The 16,747-nt window shown below is 64.3% G+C and overlaps 4 protein-coding genes across 4 annotated transcripts in view; 1 reads left to right on the top strand and 3 right to left on the bottom strand.

The window, feature by feature from the left end:
* The window catches only part of MNEG_5457 (DEAD-box ATP-dependent RNA helicase 25), a gene marked incomplete at both ends in the record, with an annotated part of 6,001 nt that extends 2,909 nt beyond the window's left edge, over window positions 1-3,092 (bottom strand). Inside the window, 7 exons of the mRNA XM_014046070.1 lie at window positions 73-130; window positions 398-468; window positions 817-960; window positions 1,277-1,396; window positions 1,631-1,718; window positions 2,178-2,242; window positions 2,604-3,092. Coding sequence (XP_013901524.1) covers window positions 73-130; window positions 398-468; window positions 817-960; window positions 1,277-1,396; window positions 1,631-1,718; window positions 2,178-2,242; window positions 2,604-3,092 — 1,035 coding nt within the window. The remainder of the gene's footprint in view (window positions 1-72; window positions 131-397; window positions 469-816; window positions 961-1,276; window positions 1,397-1,630; window positions 1,719-2,177; window positions 2,243-2,603) is intronic.
* A 1,145-nt stretch (window positions 3,093-4,237) lies between these two features.
* Window positions 4,238-5,061, bottom strand: MNEG_5456 (hypothetical protein; the record flags this gene model as incomplete). Its single annotated transcript, XM_014046069.1, has 2 exons — window positions 4,238-4,390; window positions 4,711-5,061. 2 exons carry the CDS (start codon window positions 5,059-5,061, stop codon window positions 4,238-4,240), a joined length of 504 nt encoding a protein of 167 aa, XP_013901523.1.
* Window positions 5,062-6,915: 1,854 nt separating this feature from the next.
* On the bottom strand, window positions 6,916-11,385 carry MNEG_5455 (histone deacetylase 6/10; the record flags this gene model as incomplete). The annotated part of the gene is made up of 9 exons (XM_014046068.1): window positions 6,916-7,330; window positions 8,268-8,411; window positions 8,817-9,022; window positions 9,238-9,315; window positions 9,708-9,828; window positions 10,080-10,107; window positions 10,290-10,434; window positions 10,666-10,866; window positions 11,353-11,385. 9 exons carry the CDS (start codon window positions 11,383-11,385, stop codon window positions 6,916-6,918), a joined length of 1,371 nt encoding a protein of 456 aa, XP_013901522.1.
* Window positions 11,386-13,940: 2,555 nt separating this feature from the next.
* The window catches only part of MNEG_5454 (hypothetical protein), a gene marked incomplete at both ends in the record, with an annotated part of 3,672 nt that continues 865 nt past the window's right edge, over window positions 13,941-16,747 (top strand). The window contains 5 exons of the mRNA XM_014046067.1: window positions 13,941-14,377; window positions 14,633-14,754; window positions 15,132-15,217; window positions 15,408-15,533; window positions 16,340-16,408. Coding sequence (XP_013901521.1) covers window positions 13,941-14,377; window positions 14,633-14,754; window positions 15,132-15,217; window positions 15,408-15,533; window positions 16,340-16,408 — 840 coding nt within the window. The remainder of the gene's footprint in view (window positions 14,378-14,632; window positions 14,755-15,131; window positions 15,218-15,407; window positions 15,534-16,339; window positions 16,409-16,747) is intronic.

Here is a 16,747-nt window from a genome sequence, read left to right as displayed (position 1 = left end):
CCCCGCCTTGACACGCGGCCGACGCCTGTGCGGGAGTTGGGGGCCAGCGGGAGCATCCACAGGCGCGCGCACCTGGGGCACCGTGGCCGTGAACATCAGCGACTGGCGCTGTGTGGCGGGCGGCAGGTGCCTGGCGGGTCACATGGGGGGGGGAATAAGGTGGGGGAGGAGGGGTAATTGTGTGTATTTGTTCGTAGATGAAGAGGGTGGAGGGGGTCAGTGGCAGAGCACGGGTGCGCGTGACATTCTGCCTATAGGCATCCCCAGCTGCCCTGCCATGGGTGACCATTTGGTATCAATGCGCTGGAGATTTGTGCTGTTGGCAGTCCGACGTATGAGTCATCGTCGAGCCGCCAAATCCCGCTGCACACCGGTCAAACCTTGGTCAACCCCGCACCTGCAGATCTTCTCAATGGCGGGCTTGAAGCCCATGTCCAGCAGGCGGTCCGCCTCGTCCATTACCAGCACCTTGAGGGGTGTTTTGGGGGTGAGAGGGCAGTTGATGAGCTCGGGGGGGGGGGGCACTCAGGGTTGGAGGGGTTGAGGTGGGAGCAGACGCTTGGAGTCAGGGCATCAGACGCCCACCTTGCCGTGATGGCTTCCTTTCCCCTACTCCTGATCAATGAGCGTGCACACTGACGCACGCGCTCACACACACAAACATACATACACACACACTAAATCGATTGCACATACACACACAGTGTGCGCATGCGCTCGCACAACAAACATAGATAAAAGCACCACCCCGCCGCTAGGAAACAGCCTGCCAGCCCTGTCATGCCGGCTGCAGGTGTGGCCGCCTCCCAGCCCCACCTGCACGCCCCACAGGCGGCCTGCAAAACCCTCTGTCGTGTCCAGGTGGTCCTGCAGGCGCCCAGGCGTCGCCACCAGCACGTCGCACGGCGCCCGGCTGAGGCCGGAGCGCTCCCGGTTGATGTTGGTGCCGCCGATGACCATCTGGGGTTGAGGGGTTTCAAGGGGAAACTGCGTTGAGCGGTGTTGCTTGCCGCCGTGCCGCAAGGATTGCGAGAGGCAGAGCGGCCGTGCGCTAAGGCGCCCGCGGAGGCGACGTTGGGGCCTACGCGAGCACCACAGCTGACAGCTGACGCCCCTCATCACGCACAAGCAGCGCGCCGCGTATCGGAGTGGCGCGGCGATACGCGGCGCCGCTCCGCGCCCTCGGGCCGTCTGCCCCACCCCAACAAATGTTGACGCCGCCCGCCGCTCACCGCTGCTCCACGCACGCCCCTTGCCCCACGGCCCATGCGCCCACCTGCACCCCGCGCTGCGCGCCGTGCGTGCTGAGCAGCTTCTCGGCCTCCTTCCTGATCTGCTCCGCCAGCTCCCTGCTGGGCGCCAGCACCAGGCAGCGGATCGCGCCGCCGACCTGCACCTGTGAGACGGTCCCAGATCAGCCGAGCCAGGCGGCGGAGCGAGGCGCGGTTTGCAAGAGGAGAGCGGTGGGGGCCAGCAGCGCCGCAAGCAGTGGTGCGGACCAGCGCTGGACGGGGGCGGAGGGGGACAGCTGCTTGTCGCCGTGCACCCCTAAAGCCATGTTCCACCGCTGCCTGGCGAGGGGGGGCGCTCGCGCTCTTGCAGTCAGCGGCGCGCGTGCGCCGCCACCCACCGCAGGCTGGCGTGCGAGGCGCTCAACCACGGGGATGAGGAAGGCCAGGGTCTTGCCGGTGCCGGTCTTGGCCTTGGCCAGAATGTCCCTGTGATTGTGGTTGTGTGTGTAAGAGTATGTGTGTGAGATAGTGTGTATGTGTGTGTGTGTGTGTGTGTGTGTGTGTGTGTGTGTGTGTGTGTGTGTGTGTGTGTGTGTTGTGTGTGTGTTGGAGAGTGCCAACTAATGCCAGCACAGGGTTGGGGTTCACACGCAGTTCCAGCCAATCCGGTGGCTTGAGAGCGTTGGCGGCTGTGAACACGAGCACAGCGCCTGATGCACCTAGCCTCGCAGGCTCGTGATGGGTGCCACATGTGTCATGCGAACTGTCAACAAACCCGCGCCCGTGCAATGGGTGCAGATGCATGCAGTGCAACTGTGTGCATGCAGTGCATCTGTGTGCATGCAGCCAGGGGCGCATGCTTTGGGGGGCGCAAGCGTGGTGCCTGAGCGGCGTGTGTTTGTGCATGGTCCTTGGGAGGGGCGCAGCTGCTGCAGGGCCGCGCACCTGCCGGTGAGTGCGACTGGGATCGCAGCGGCTTGAACCTCTGACATGTATCGGTACCCGAACACCTGCTCGGGGAGGGAGACAGGGGATACTTGTACTGAGAGAGTGCGTTGGGGGCGGTGCTCGGGTGATGTTGAGGGTATGTTGATGCTGTGCTGGGCGCTGTCGGGCTGAGCTGCACTGTTTGAGGTTGTGCTGGTATGTGTTCAAGCCGTGGTAGCCGTGGCCTTTGCAGGGGTGATTGGGGCGTGTCGTGGCGTTGCGGTGGTGCATGCCGACACGGCTGCGCATTGGGTCGGTCCGGTCAAACAGAGTCAAAACGTGTCTAGTAGACGCATGCCGAGGCGCTGCATCGCATGAGCGCACACAGCTGCTCGAACCACGGGGCCCGACGCCACCAGGGGTGGGGAGGTAACCGGCCCGCACCTGTTCCATCGCGCTGAGGGTCAAGGGGTGCAGCTGCAGGTCAGCAAATGCTGACTGGGTCAACACAGAGTTCTCGACGCGCGGCCCGCCGCCCTGCTGATGCTCCAGCGCGGCCGCCGCCGCCGCCGCCGAGAGCGTCGCGTACTGCCGCTGCTGCGGGAGCTGCGGCTGGAAGTGGGGCTGCCTGTGGTGTTCATGGTGGTGCTGCAGCAGCGGCGCCGCCGGCGCCTGCTGCCGCGGCTGCTGCGCCTGGTGCGCGCCGGCCGGGGCGCCGCCGCCCTGGACGCCCTGGCCGCCGCGGCCGCCGCCTCCGCGGCTGCCCCTGCTGCGCTTGCGCGGGCCTCCTCCATCAGCTGCAGCACTGCCACCGGCGCCGCCGCCGCCGCCGAACCGCTGCTGTGCGCCGCCCGGGCCCTGGCTGCCGCTCCCGCCGCCTCCGCGTCTGCCCCCTCCTTGGCCACCGCCGCGGCCATCTTGGGCACCGTTCATGTCTGCTGCCTGTGGGGCAACTGTGGTGTATGCAGAGACGGTGGGCGAGAGCAGCGCGCGCAGCGGCTGCTGGCTGGATGCTGCGGGACGCGCCGCCCTTACGATCGCGTTGCCCAGGGTTGCGAGGGACCTTGTGGGACGATCCCACACGTTTATGCGCGTTTGAAACGTTTTTCCAAGCGGAGCACCACCACAAAAAGTGGCGGCCAAAAAATGGTCTTTACAGGCGGCCTAAGGGGGCGTTGTTGTGGAAACACAAGAATAGTGGTTGAAATGTATGTGTTGCCGTCGTGCAGGGTGGCGCCGCTGCACTGGACGCACCGGTTCGTTGTGGAGCGGTGAGTGCTCGCGCACTGCTCGCGCCAGCCCGTGCTTTAGCAATGTATGATCAGATGCTGGATTTCAGGCATATGTAAGCGCGCAGAGCGACTCCTACAGTGGGTGCCAGAGGTTGGTAGCGCTTCCCGCCAACAGGATTCTGTCAGAGGTGAGAAGCTTCGTATCGCCCCTTGCATGCAACTACCGGTGCGCTTAGTTTGACAGTTGCCACGCCTGCTGTATGATTTGGTCCCAAGTCCCGCCTTATGTCACCCGTTACCGGCAGTTTTGTGTCTACATCAAAGTTCACAACCCACCTGGACTGCATTGTCACATGTCGCACCCTGCTGCATACACTTGCCGGTACTGCAACCGCTTGCGATGAAATTCCACTGCGGCCGTGTGTCACACGCAACAAGCGTTGCTGCTGCCGGCTACCCATGCATTGTGCACCGGGCCTGCGTTCGCTTCCACTCCGCGGCATCGACAGATCCCGTTCTGGTCTGGCAGCACCGCGTCCATACGCCGGCAAGGTGACAGCCGCAACGTGCAGCACACCAGGACACTCAGCCCTGGCCAGCATGGGGCCGCGCAAAGCAAGCGGCGTGTGCGCCTCGTCTATGCATAATCCAGCCAAAACCACGGTGTCATCAGTGACAACGGAGTGAAAAGAGCGAGCGGTGCTCCCCAGGCCCATACTCAGGACCGGATTGCATGTACGACCTGCATGGGGGTCCTGCCCATCACCACGACATTGTGGCAACCAAATGCATCGTCTTTTCCTAGAATTCCCTTCAGGCAGCAAACTGCCGAGAAATGGTGGGCAGTCAGCATTCTGTCAGCCTCAGCCGCGCGCCGCAGCCTGGGGTGCACATTTCCGAGTTGAATTCCAGCAACACCGCCCCCGGGTGCAGCGACCCGTCACACTTCTTGCCTTTGAGTGTCTTGCCGCCCACAGCAGCGCCTGTGACCACATACTCCTGTTGGGTTGAGGGATACGCGACATAGCCGAGCAAAACTCTTGAAATGTTGGCACTAGGGTCAGGGTGAGATGGCGCATGGAACGCGCGCAGCGCTGCAAACTACAAGACAACAGGTGGCAAGACGATGCGCACGCACACAGACCGACGGGTAAGGCAGCCTACAAAATCAAGCAACATCACCCCCCGGATTAGCGATCTGCAGCAGGAGACATGCGGTGCTGCTCTGGGCTGGTCACAGCAGCCGCCCTCACGTCATGTGGACCTGTGATCCGTGCCCCAACCGATGACCCACGCCCGTCTTGTGGCTTCCAACTCACGTAAATGTCGTCCTCCCCCCATGCCATGCTGAACTTCTTGCTGATGTCGTCCCCCACTATAAGGCAGTAGCCGTGACTGCCGATCGGCGTGTTGTCTTTGCCCTTCCTCAGCTCCGCGTCCGCGCACGACGACCCCAGCGGCCGGCCGAGCGTCAGCCGGCCCTTCGCGCCGCCGGCGGGCGGCCCCGTCGAGAACACCAGGTCGCGCGTCCCATCGTCCGTTAGGTTGGCGTAGCTGCCGAAGGGCACCACCTTGAAGCCCTCTGTGTAGGAATGGCCGGCGTCGTCGTCCCACGCCTTTGCGACCAGGAGCGGGCGCTTTGACTTGCAGGTGTTGAAGACTTGCCACATTATGAAGTTGCTTTCGAAGTCTTTGGCCCAGCGGCACTTTGAAAAGGGGATGTGGATGTCGCCTTCGATGCAAGCCTTTTTGGCGGGGTCGAAAGGCAGATGGCGATCGACGCAATCCTGGGGGGTGTCGACTGTGGCCGGCCGGGGAGGGGCCGCAGGAAATGGGAAGAAGGAGGGGAGGTTGGGGCCTGGAACGGTGCGCTAAGATAAATACCAGGGCCATTGGTGCCCCAAACTGCTCTGGTGCTGCGTGTGAGTGCCATTGGAAAAGCTCTTGTCGGGAATGCCGCCCCTCCCGTGCCCTCACCTGCAGGTGCACGAGCTGCAGAGCTGTTCCCTACAGCAACCACCACTGCTACCAGAAGAACGCGCAGAGACCAGTTTCGCAGCGCCATTGCTGCCCAAAAATAGGAGGCGGTTGATGAATTACAACGAGGCGTAGATTGACACGGTTTCTACCCAGTGCTCCAGTGCCAGGGCGGCGGCGCCCATTCGAAGTCTGTGTATGACCGGGTGACATTGAAGCCGCTGCATCAGCGACCCATGCCCCCTAATTTTCATCCAAGATTGGTCTCACAAAGGGGCTCAGGCTGGGGAGGGGCTCGCGTCCTGGTGACACCGCAAGGGTGCGCACACCTGCGTGAGAAAACTGAGATGCAAGGCGAAGATCCACGCGTGCTGCGTTGCCCTACAAACGCCCTGGCGATCGTTTTTTGCGGATCTGTCAGAGTGCAGAGCGTGGGTGTGACAGCGCGGCCCAAATCGTCGGCCTAACCTACTTTCAATGGAAACTGTATTTACATCGCGCACGTGAGAGCAACAACACGACCCTGCTCAGGCTCACCTCCTCCACCTGACGTTGCCAGGCTGCAGGTCGGTTTTGGGGGGGGGGGGCGTTTGGGGCAGCCACTCCTCAGGTACTGTACCGCACACCAGTGGTGGACTCGCCATGTTCCACCTTGCGGCCATCACAAAATCTCTTCGAGCACTGTGCTGCTTTGAGGGTACGCCTTCCCCTGTTCCGTGTACAGTACACATGTGAGATGGTTCCCGTGGTGGTGACAGGCCCCCGCCGCCCTGCGTCCCAGGATGCTGTCCCACCCCTTTCTAAACCCTGCCAAAGTCCATAGGTGGGATGAACCCCCACCTGAAAGCCCTCGCCGATCCCTGCATCAGCACATCCCGCACCCCGCAGCAGCCGCCCGGCCAAGCAACGCAACGCTCCGCTGAATCCCTCGCTTGTGCCTGTACCCACAGCTGTCACAGGCGTCCGTCACTCAAAAAGACGTGGGCAGCTGGCTCAAACTTGCCTGCTCTGCAGCTGCCATACGACACGCATGCTGTCACCTTGCAGATGACTTTCAGTACGCACTTGGATTTGGACGCCCGCTTCCCGCAACCACCCCCCCCCAAAAAGAAAAAACACGCACCCACCCACACTCCCGCTGTCTGAGTCAGCCGCACGCTTCAGGAAGGTGTTACTGTGCAATGGCGATGCTGTGGTGCTGGGGCAGCATGATGCAGGGTGCTGGAGCCAGACAGGAAAATAGTTAAGGCCCATGTCTCAAGGCCTCCCCCTGCCCGAGCATGCGTAGACTTGACACTGCGTTGCGAAAACGCGTCATTCTGGGGGCTCCCTGCACTTGGCTGGCAAGGGTCAGCAAAAGTGGCGAGCGCCGCTTGCCCGGCGGGGCGCACCGCGTTACGAGCGCGCGAGGCACACGCGGGTTCGACCAAAGGGGTGCACGAATAGTTAGGGAGGCATGACCCGAGCAAGGGACGGGATGCTGTACACTGTAACATTGCTGCTGATGCAGTCAACATGCAGTCAAAGCCGGCGCGCGCGTGCACCCCTCACATGCCGGCGCCGCTCGCGACGCGCGGCAGCGCGCTCCGCGGCTGCGGCGACGCGGCAGCGGCCGGCGCGTGCGGGGGTGGCGGCGGGCGCGCGGCGCCGCCGTCCAGCTTGAGGGACGCAAGCGCGGCCAGCATGCTCGCATCGATGCCGATGGGAGAAGAGACGTCCTCGCCCGCCGCCCACGACGCAGCAGCCGCCGCTGCGGCGCCCGCCGCCGCCGCCTCAGCCTCCGCGATCGCTGCGGCCGCTGCTTGGGAGGCTTCGAACTGCACCGCAGCCGCGGCGGGCGACGTCGCCGCAGCCAGCGACGTCGACGGCGGCGCGGCGCCACGGGGCCGCGCGGCGGCGTGCGGCGCGAGAGCCGGCGGCGCTGATTGCAGCACCGCCGCAGCCGCGGGGCTGGCGCTACGGCTGCGTGTTACGGGACCCGACACGGCCATCCTTGCCGGCGGCGGCGCAGAGGCCGCGGCGGGCGGCGCAGGCGGCAACGAGGCTGCTGGGCTGGCGCTGGGGCTGCGGAACGCTGCTCCTGCAGCACCGAGGGCCGCCGGCGGCGGCTTGGGCACGGGGGAGGCGTCGACCGCCATTGGAGAGACAGGGAGCAGCGGCGGCGATGGCACGAAGGCCAGGAGCGGGGGGGGAGGGGTGAACTCCCGTGCTGAAATCTCCATCAGAACGACCCCTGCAGGAAGCTGCTGCGCCTGTTCTGCTACCTCTTCTGCTGCCACTGCCGCCGCTGCTGCCGCCGCAGCAGCAGCAGCGGCTGCCTGCGCCTCTGCCGCCGCCGCTGCTGCCGCCGCTGCCGCTGCTGCCGCCGCTCCGCCGCGGCCTGCGACTCTCCCCACCGCCGCCCCTCCCCTCCGACCGCCCCGCCCGCGCGCCGACCCCGGCGCCGCCGCTGCCGCCGCTGCCGCCGCGGCCGCAGCGGGGCTCGCGCCGCCGACCCGCGTCGAGACGCGGGGCAGAGGCGGGGCGGCAGGCTTGGGGGTTGTTCGGGTCCGCGGCGGGCTGGAGGGGCCGATGACGAGGCGTTGGAACTCGAGGGCTGCCCTCAGGTCTGCCAGGCGGGCCTTGAGGGGCGGCAGGGCTGCCAGCACGGGCCTGGGGTGGGGGAGGGCCACGGGTGCGCGGCGTGTTGGTACGACGCAGGCAGCGTGTATGTGTCTCGCGAGAGAGGGGGACAGCCTGATACGGCGACCTGGCGTTAAGCTCGGCCCACTGACGAAGAAGCCAATGCCAGCAGCTCGCAGAGTTGGGGCAGGTGCAGCTCACAGGAGTTGCGCAGGCGCTCCGGGCGCGACGCCGCTCCAAAGCAGGTGCACCGCGGGCGGCCGTGCCAGCCACCCACCAGTAGGGCGTCGCCGCCGCGAGGGTGGCGTTAAGGGCGCCAAACAGCGACTTGCTGGTGGTGAACGAGTGCTCCCCCTCAAGCTTGGCGGGCTCCCCTCCCAGTAGCACCCGCACCACCTCGCAAGACGATGCGGCGACCTGCCTGCGCAGAGGCAGGTACATTGAGGGCATGGGTTATGGCGGGGGCTCTCAGTTCGTGGGTTACGGCAGGGGCTCTGAGGGCGTGGGTCATGGCAGGGGCTCCCAGGGCATGGGTTACCTGGCCGGGCGCAGGGGTAACAGACATTGCGCCCTCCACACTCACTGCTCACTGCTGACGAACGCGGCGACTCAACAGGCCCTCCGGGCCAGACCCTTGGTGCTGCAGCTGCCCTCCAGCACCCACATATTGCCGACGACCTCATCAATCAAAGCAGGGGACACATAGGCCCATCCGGGCCCGCACCAGTTGCTGCAGCCACACTCTCGCGCCCACGTCTGCCCAGTGCGCCCCCTGCATGCACAGCAATGCACAGACCCAAGAGTCAAAGCCCGTCAAAGCCCCCACCTGGTGTTGTATCCACCCTCCAGCACGGCTACGACCCGCCCGCCCGCCAGCCGCGCCAGGCGACGCGTCATGTGGCCGTACCCCTCCGGCGTCACGCAGCAGCCGCCGAGGGGGTCGCCCTCTACAGCGTCAAAGCCGGCGGCGATTATGACCAGCTGGGGGGCGAATGATGTCAAGATGGGCTCGAGCACGAGGTCATAGGCGGCCTGGGGGAAGTGAGTGTGTGGTTTGCGTGATGGGCAGGTGGGTGGGTGTGCTTTTGCGGACCAGAAGCACGCGACTTCCGCGGGCTTATTGATGGCACGAAAGACTCATGCCATGACATCACCGCAATCTGCACCAGCATCATCCCCCAGTTCAACGCCTCGATCCCCTTACAACGGCAGCCAGCAGCCGCCCCGCCAGCCCCCACACCGCCCACCAAGTAGTCCGCGTCGCCCATGCCCTTGCTGCGCCAGCCGACGTTGATGTTGTAACCTGCGCCGGCGCCCACGCCGACCTGGGCGGGCGGGCGGCGCGCAGGGGAAGGGGCACGTTGGTTTTCATGAGGGAAAAGACCGCCGCTTGCACAAGCAGTTGCAAGGCGGCTCGCTGGCTGCCCTTTACTGAGCTTCCTCGAGCGGCGTGACAACACGGGCGCGGCCCGGCGCGCCGGCGCCGGTCGGAGGGGCGCCGCAGGGACGCAGCCAAACCACCCTCCCCATCGTCCCAGCTGCGACGGCGGCGTGAGCGGGCCAACCACAAGAGGGCAGGCCAAGCCCTGCCAGCCTGCACGGCATCAGAATTGGGCGGCCGCAGGCCTAACCCTAGTCCTCACCCCTCGCTCAACCCTCAGCCCTCAACCCTAATCCCTGAACCCTACACCCCAACCCTTCCCTTTGCCCAACTAACCTCTTCAGGAAACCCGCTGCCCTCGGGATAGAAGAACCCGTCCCGGCGGTGGATAGAGACAGTCAGGACCCGGGGATCGCCCTCAAGAATCTGCTGGGTGCCGTTGCCGTGGTGAACGTCCCTGGGTGTGTGTGGTGCGTGGAATGGGGTGTCACCGCGGCTCTGTGTTGGAATAACACGAGTCGCAAGCTGATGATCATCGCGCTTGCGGGGTTGCTTATTGGGTGGAGAGCAAGGTGGTTGCCTCGACCAGGGGGAGGGGAGGTTTTGGCTGACTGTGTGCATGCGCGTTAAGGAGTCGAAGCCGGGTGGGCGTGCTTGCGGGACGCGTCAGTGGGTTATCACGAGTTGACATGGCTTCAACCAACTCACCAGTCAAATATTAGCACGCGCTCCAAACCTGAGGGGGCGAGTCAGGGGTGCGGGCGAGGAGCCGGGTTGTTGCGGCACAAACAAGAGGTGATGCGGAGCTGCAACGACCGCGCGCTGGACTGCGCGCCGCTGATGCTTGCACAGCAGCAGGAGTGCGAGCGCTTGACGCATCGATGGGAGGGGCAGCGGCAAGTACGGGCCGCGCCCCACCTCTCGCAAGCGCTGCGTGGGCGGCCACCGCCGCATTGTTGAAAAAGCAGAAGCCCATGAACGCGACGCTCTCCGCGTGATGGCCGGGCGGCCGCACCGCCGCGAACGCGCGCGCCACACGGCCGTCTAGCACGGCGTGCACGGCCTGCGGGGCGGGCGGGAGGTAGCGACCTCCTCAGCTCGTCGGGCGAAACCGCCGTGCCGCGAACTCACCCCCAGATCCAGGTGTGCATCATGGGAAAATTGAGGCAGCCCTTCGACGGTCTCCCCGTCTTTGCCCGCCGACGGGGCCGCCAGATTGCTAAGCCTGGGCCCGCAATTCTCTCGTTCTCCGACCGATCTATGCTGACAGTCGCAAACGGCTCGGCTGTCGCACCTCCACTGCGCAGCCCGCCGCCGTGCGCGCGGCGAGCGAGGTGTGCTGGTTGCAGTAAACGTCCCCAGATATGATAAGGGCGTCCCCCCTCGCCTCCGCGGGGCCGCCAGAGGTGGCGGTGGTGACCCCGGGGCGGTATAGGGCACCGACCGCCGAGATGTACTCGGCCGCGTGGGCACGGACGAGCTCCTCGTCGGTCGCCTTTGGGGCGGTCAACGATGGTTTTTTGGCTCGTGGTCGGGGGGGGGTTGTGATGGGTGGATTCGGTGTTGTGACTCGGGCGAGGGTTCTTGGTGGTGAGGTTTAAGCTACTGCATGTGGCTGCCATTTTGTTTGTGGGTTTCAACGAATGAGCATGAGGAGACGAATGCTGATCGACCGCGGAGGGCGGGGAGAGGGTGCGGCGTCGACCGCACCTGGCGGGACGCCAGGGGCACGCAGCGCTGCTGCAGGCCGCGCTCTTGGAGGGTGGTGTACAGCCGGCTGATGCGCTCGGGACACTCAGGGTGGTCTGGGGTGGGGCGTCACATTGTGTTGGGCTTCAAGAGTCGGAGGAATGCAACGAGAGCGGGCCCAGCAGAGAGGATGCGAGCAGATTGGGGGCATCAGCTCACGCTGCAGCGGAGGGCAGAAGACGGTTGCAGCGGCTGTGTAGCCAAGGCGTATGACCCCCAATGCATCACCTACATTCCACTTGCCATTCAGCGCGTGAAGCGTCATCACGTGGTCGTACAGGAGGCCGACAGACGCCTTTAAAATCGAAAGCAGCGAGGCGGCGCGGCGAAACGGATGGCACGGGTGACGGTGCGACGTGCGGCTGGGCCGGCTGCAAGCACGCACAACTTGGCAACTCATTCGTGGACGCACCTCTGTGCCATAGGGCTCAGGGCGATCCTGGCCCGCCAGAACAGGACCTGCGCCATAGAGCAAGGGCTGCCCTGGTTCCTGTTGCTCCTCCAGATGCACAAATAGCCTTGCGCGCAGCCTGTCGCCCTCTTGATCGAGCTCTAGAGACAGCACACGTGCGGCCTTATCTCCCATTTCGACAACACAAACGCATGCAGGCCGGACCACCGTGACAACGCCGTATGCATTGGTATGAAGAGTCTAGCATACAGCGCAGCATCGGATGTTCCCTGTCGTGCACACCCATCCAAGCCAGGGGTGGTGACTTCATGACTGTGCTGGTGACGCAGCACGAGCGATCCGAGCAGTCAACGCGCAGGGCCCCTACGTTACCAGAACATGTCGCCTGGTTTTGGATGCATCACACCACCAATCTTCAAGGAGGGACTGGCACATGACCGTTCGGTGTCAAGGGTGGGGGGCGTTGCCCGGGTGCCGGCCTAGTGCTGCCGTTTTCCTCGACCCCTCCATTTTGCTGCTTGGAGTCTGTTGCACCATCACCTCCACCAGCAAAACTCCTCGCCCTTGTCTTGCCTTGCATGCCTGCCTGCCGTTGTGCATGCACCTTCCTTTGCTGACCATCCCTTCGTCACCTGTCCTACAGTAAGCTACTCATTTGCCACCACCTGAGCCAGCCGCCTGCTGCCCCTCCGCCATACCGCACCATTAGCAACACCAGGGTCCAACCTGGCCGGCCTGCCGCCTGCTGAGCTGTGCGGCACGCCGCCCCCAGCCTTCCACAGCTGCCGGAGGGCCACCGCAGCCCAGGTTGCAGCCGCTAGCGGTGGCTTTCAGGGCCCCTCTCCTGTTTGCACTCTCCACGCCTCCACAGGATATCCCAAGCGCAATCCGCGTACTGGGTGTACTTCAGCGACGGCGCTGCAGCGTCGCGTGCACGTCATGCTTTGTGTCTGCAGCTGCTCAGCATGCAAAGCACGCAGCAGGGTGCCAGGGTGTGATATGCGCCCAGGCAACGGTCGCATACGGTGAACCTCCCAGCCAACCAATGATTTTGGCAGCAGCCGCTTGCTGCCATGCCCGTTCTGGGCTGGTGGGAGGCCACGAAAAACTTGCCAGACGGGATGACCGCAAGTGCCTCGGGTGACAGCCACGTCCACCTCACTACGTAACTACTCCCTGCATCCAATATGGTACACTAACTACGACGGCTGAAATCCCTATTATCGACAGCATCAAGGGCCACCAGGCCGTCCCTCTTGGCGCCTTGTTGCAGCGATCTGGAGCGCAGCGACTATGGGGGACCGCCTAGCAGAGGAGTTTGCACAGGCAGTGCACCAGTGAGAAAACCATACGCGCTGCGCACAATTCAGGGGTGCGAGCTCCTCGGCATGTGAGCTCTCAGCGCTTTCTTTTTACACCCTTCGCAGGAGCTTCGAGGAGCTCAGGGCTCGGTGCATGGAGCCTAACGAGGCGGCTGCGATGGCAATCAGGATTGGTGCCGGGGCAGGTGTGCACTTCAGGGGGAGTACAAAGCGCGCTGCTCGGTGGTGCGCGCTGCAACAGAGCCGACGCAACTTGGACAGTGCAGGACCTTGCGCGGCGCGGCACCTGAATTGTTCGGCAATGCGCCGCTCCCTCTCGCACAAAGCCCGCCTGTCTCACGCCGCGCCCTGCGCAGCTTCTATGCCGCCAGCGCTCGGGGAATTGGTAGCGGCGATTGCAGCGTCCAAGGACAGCGTCAGCGGCGCCGGCACTGGCAGCCAAGCCCGAGCAGCCTCCAGGCGATTGCGGAAGCAGGTGAGGCCGCTGCATGGCGTGGTTGGCTCACAGTCTGACTGTACAAGCAGCCACACCGCGAGCCCTACGGCAGCGGTGTCAAGCACGCGCAGCAGGGCGCGGCGCGGCACAAGGCGTGCGATCAAAAGCAGCGCTAACCAGGGCCGCCAATTGCGCTGCATGAACTTCCCAGGTCTTATCGTTCTTTGGCAGCCTGGATGCCGTGCAGGCCGCCTTCTGGCCCAGCGCGCCCGCAGCTGTGTCGGTCCCCGCCGGCGGCGCCGCCGCCCGCGGAAGCGACGAGGAAGCTTCCTTGCAGCTGGACATGGACGCGGTGCACGGCGCCTACTCAGCACTGACGGGGCTGCGAGACATGTGAGCGGCAGCTGGGCAGCCACGCATTTGGTTGCATAATGTCAGATGGGCTCGGTCAACCGCTGCTTTGACCGCGCGGGCGGCCAGGTGGTGAAGCTTCACAACGTGGCTGGAAGGCATCAATGGGTTTCTGATTGAATCGGTAGCACCATGCGCTCTGTCATGTGGCGGTTTCAATGCTGTTGCCACAATCATTTACACACACACACACACACACACACACACACACACACATAAACAAACAAACAAACGCATCCATGCACGCACGCTCGCTGGCGCACAGCCATGTGACTGAGGCTCTGGAGGAGGCGGCGGAGGGGCTTGTGTCAGAGCTGACAGCGGCCCACAAAAACGGCGGCAGCAGCGGGGCTGGGTTTGGCGGCGGCGGCGCCACCCCCCTCAACAACAGCGCGGCCGGAGGATCGTTTGCAAACGGCGGCGGCGGCGGCCTGTACAGCAGCGGCAGCGGCGACGGCGTGCAAGGGGGCCAGGGCGCGCCGGCGCCGGGGCTGTGCGCGTCCCCTGCGGCGCTGTGCCGCGCCGCGGCGGTGGCGCTGGTGAGCCCAGTCTTGGAGGACTCTGGCGGCCATAGCGCCCTCGAGGCACTGGCGCGGGCCGTCCGTGGCTGGCCGGAGGCGCAGCGTGAGGTGCTGCTGCGGCTGCTGCGCGCCTGGGGGGCGCGGGACATGAGGAGGTGGGCGCCAGGGGCGGGGCGGGGCGCTCTCTGCATGTGGGTTGCGCAGTGTCGCATTGGTGGTGGGGGGGGGGTCAGCGCCGCTGCATAAGCCACCGCTGTGCCAATTATTTGTGCCAAGCGCGTGCTTGTGCGAGAGCCGAGGCGGCCCGGTTGAAGAAACTTACCTTCCAGTCAGCTGCCACATGAAGGCCGTTTCATCCCGTCGGGTCCCCGTTACTCATATAATGTTGAAATGAATGGAAACCTCCCCAGGGCGGTTGCGACCTGCCAGCAGTACATCACTCTGACGCTGTACACGCAAATGAGCATCACGCCGGGCGTGGAGGCAGTGACCGCGCTGCTGGGATTGCTTCACGAGGCATGCGAGGAGTCAGGTGAGGGGCGGTTATGGGGTCGACTTCACCCCTTTTATTGTTGATTCAACGTGTTGGGCAAAGTTTCACGGGTGCTTGTAGAGCAAGAGTGTGAGAGCGGTGTGTGTGCCTGTATATGTGTGTGGTTGGGTTTCTGCCACGAGGAGGTGTGAGTGATGCGTCACGTGCGCACTGGTTCCTTGGCCTGCCTGTGTGCTTTGCAACCACAGTATGCATGCTTTGGGGGCAGGATTGCGGGGAATTACCGTGGCGCACCACATACCTTGGCCCCAATGTCTCGGCAGCTGTGCCAAGCCGTTGATTGTGCTGCAGGCGTTGCTCGTTACACTCTCACATCTCCATCTCACAAATGACCGTTACGACCACCGTACTGCCAGGCGCCGTGCCCTTTGCGGAGTTCTACAACGGCGCGATCAACGCGGAGGACTTCAACGTGCAGGAGGATTTCCGGCGCTGGAAGTCGGTGCGTTTGACCGGTGTTTGACCTGTGTTTGACTGGGGTTTGACCGGGGTCGTTCGTTGCAGAGGCCAGCCCTGCTTTGAGCGACATGACAGCTGGCATCCTTGCAGCCCTTTCCCATGCTCAGCAGGTGTCGATCCACGGCTACATGTCCCCATCCGCCCCCCATTCGCTGCACCCCCGCCCACCGCAGCCCCAGCGGTACGGCTTCTCGTTCTGCCAGCACCCGTTTGTGTACGACCCGGCGTCTAAGGCGCGCGTGCTGCAGCTGGAGAACCAGATCGCGCAGTTCCAGCAGTTTGAGTCCAGCATGATGCAGGTGAGGGGGCAGAGGCGGTTGATTCTGCGGTTGACCGGGCGGGCGGCGACGGGATGGGCAGGTTGGAGCGATAGTTGTGTGTCTGTGCGTGCGTGAGTTGTATGTGTGTGTATGTGTATGCCTGTGTGTGCCTGTGTGTGTGTGTGTGGGTTGGTGTGGGTGGGTGTGGGGGTGTGGGGGTGTGGGGATGGGTGTGGTTGTGGGTGTCTGCATGTGCGTGCTGAGTGTAGCATGGCAAAAGTAGATGAGCGGGTCAACATGCGTGTGAGAGTATCAAGTTGTTGATCGATTGGTGTGTGCACGCTTGCGTGTGTGAAAGTGTGCGTTCACGCACGTGGGTTGGTTTCCCCTGACTTGAAAATGTCAACACCCACGTGCACGTACACACACACGCACACTTTTACATGCGTGCGTTTGTGCAGGGCGCGTTTCAGCATGGCGTGCGTCCGGGCGGGCATACACTCACATTGACTGTGCATGGGGGCCAGGACCTGCATTTGCAGATCAATCGATGAGTGCCAGGCGGTGCAGCAGCGACGCAGTTACATACGGCTGCACGGTGCCGCTCGACGCGTTGGTTCATGCGTTTTGACGACAAAGACATCGGCGAGCGTGACGCCTGCGCCTTCTTTTGGTCGTACGCCACCCCTCTTCCACCCCTTCCCTTTGCCCTTGAAACTCGATGCGGCACGGCGCTACCCTCCTCCCCCCACTGGGGCTTCCTCCTGCCCCACACTCCCCACCTTGCCGCCTCTCACTTGACTCCCTTGTTGCACCCTGCCTGACCAAACCCGTTCCGCGCGCAGGCGATGCTGGGCGGCGCGTCGTCCCCCTTCCTCGTGCTGCGCGTGCGGCGCGGGCCCCACCTTCTGCGGGTGCGGCCCCTCCCGCCAGCCACCCCCTCCCCCCCCCCTCGCATCCCGCTTGGGGCGGCCGCGGCGTTGCGTCGACGCGTTGCTCTCTGACCCCGATCCGCCGCGAGTCTGCCGACGCCGGCGCGCCGGGGCGCGCAGCCGCGGGGGGGATCGGCCCGTTGAGGCCCTCCTGCCCTTTCCGCTTCCTCCAGCTCACACGGGTGTCGAGTCTTTCTCATGATAGGCCGACGCCGGCCCTGGGGGTGCTGCGCACGGCTTTTTGACACACGTCCACCAGACGGCACTTTCCCGCCTTGAATCCATCCAGCTCTGCAGCCGGTGTGCTACCCCCCCCCCCCC

This window comes from Monoraphidium neglectum (genome assembly GCF_000611645.1).
Source record: "Monoraphidium neglectum strain SAG 48.87 unplaced genomic scaffold scaffold00814, whole genome shotgun sequence".
NCBI classification, from domain to species: domain Eukaryota; kingdom Viridiplantae; phylum Chlorophyta; class Chlorophyceae; order Sphaeropleales; family Selenastraceae; genus Monoraphidium; species Monoraphidium neglectum.
This window is presented reverse-complemented; position numbering and strand designations above follow the sequence as displayed.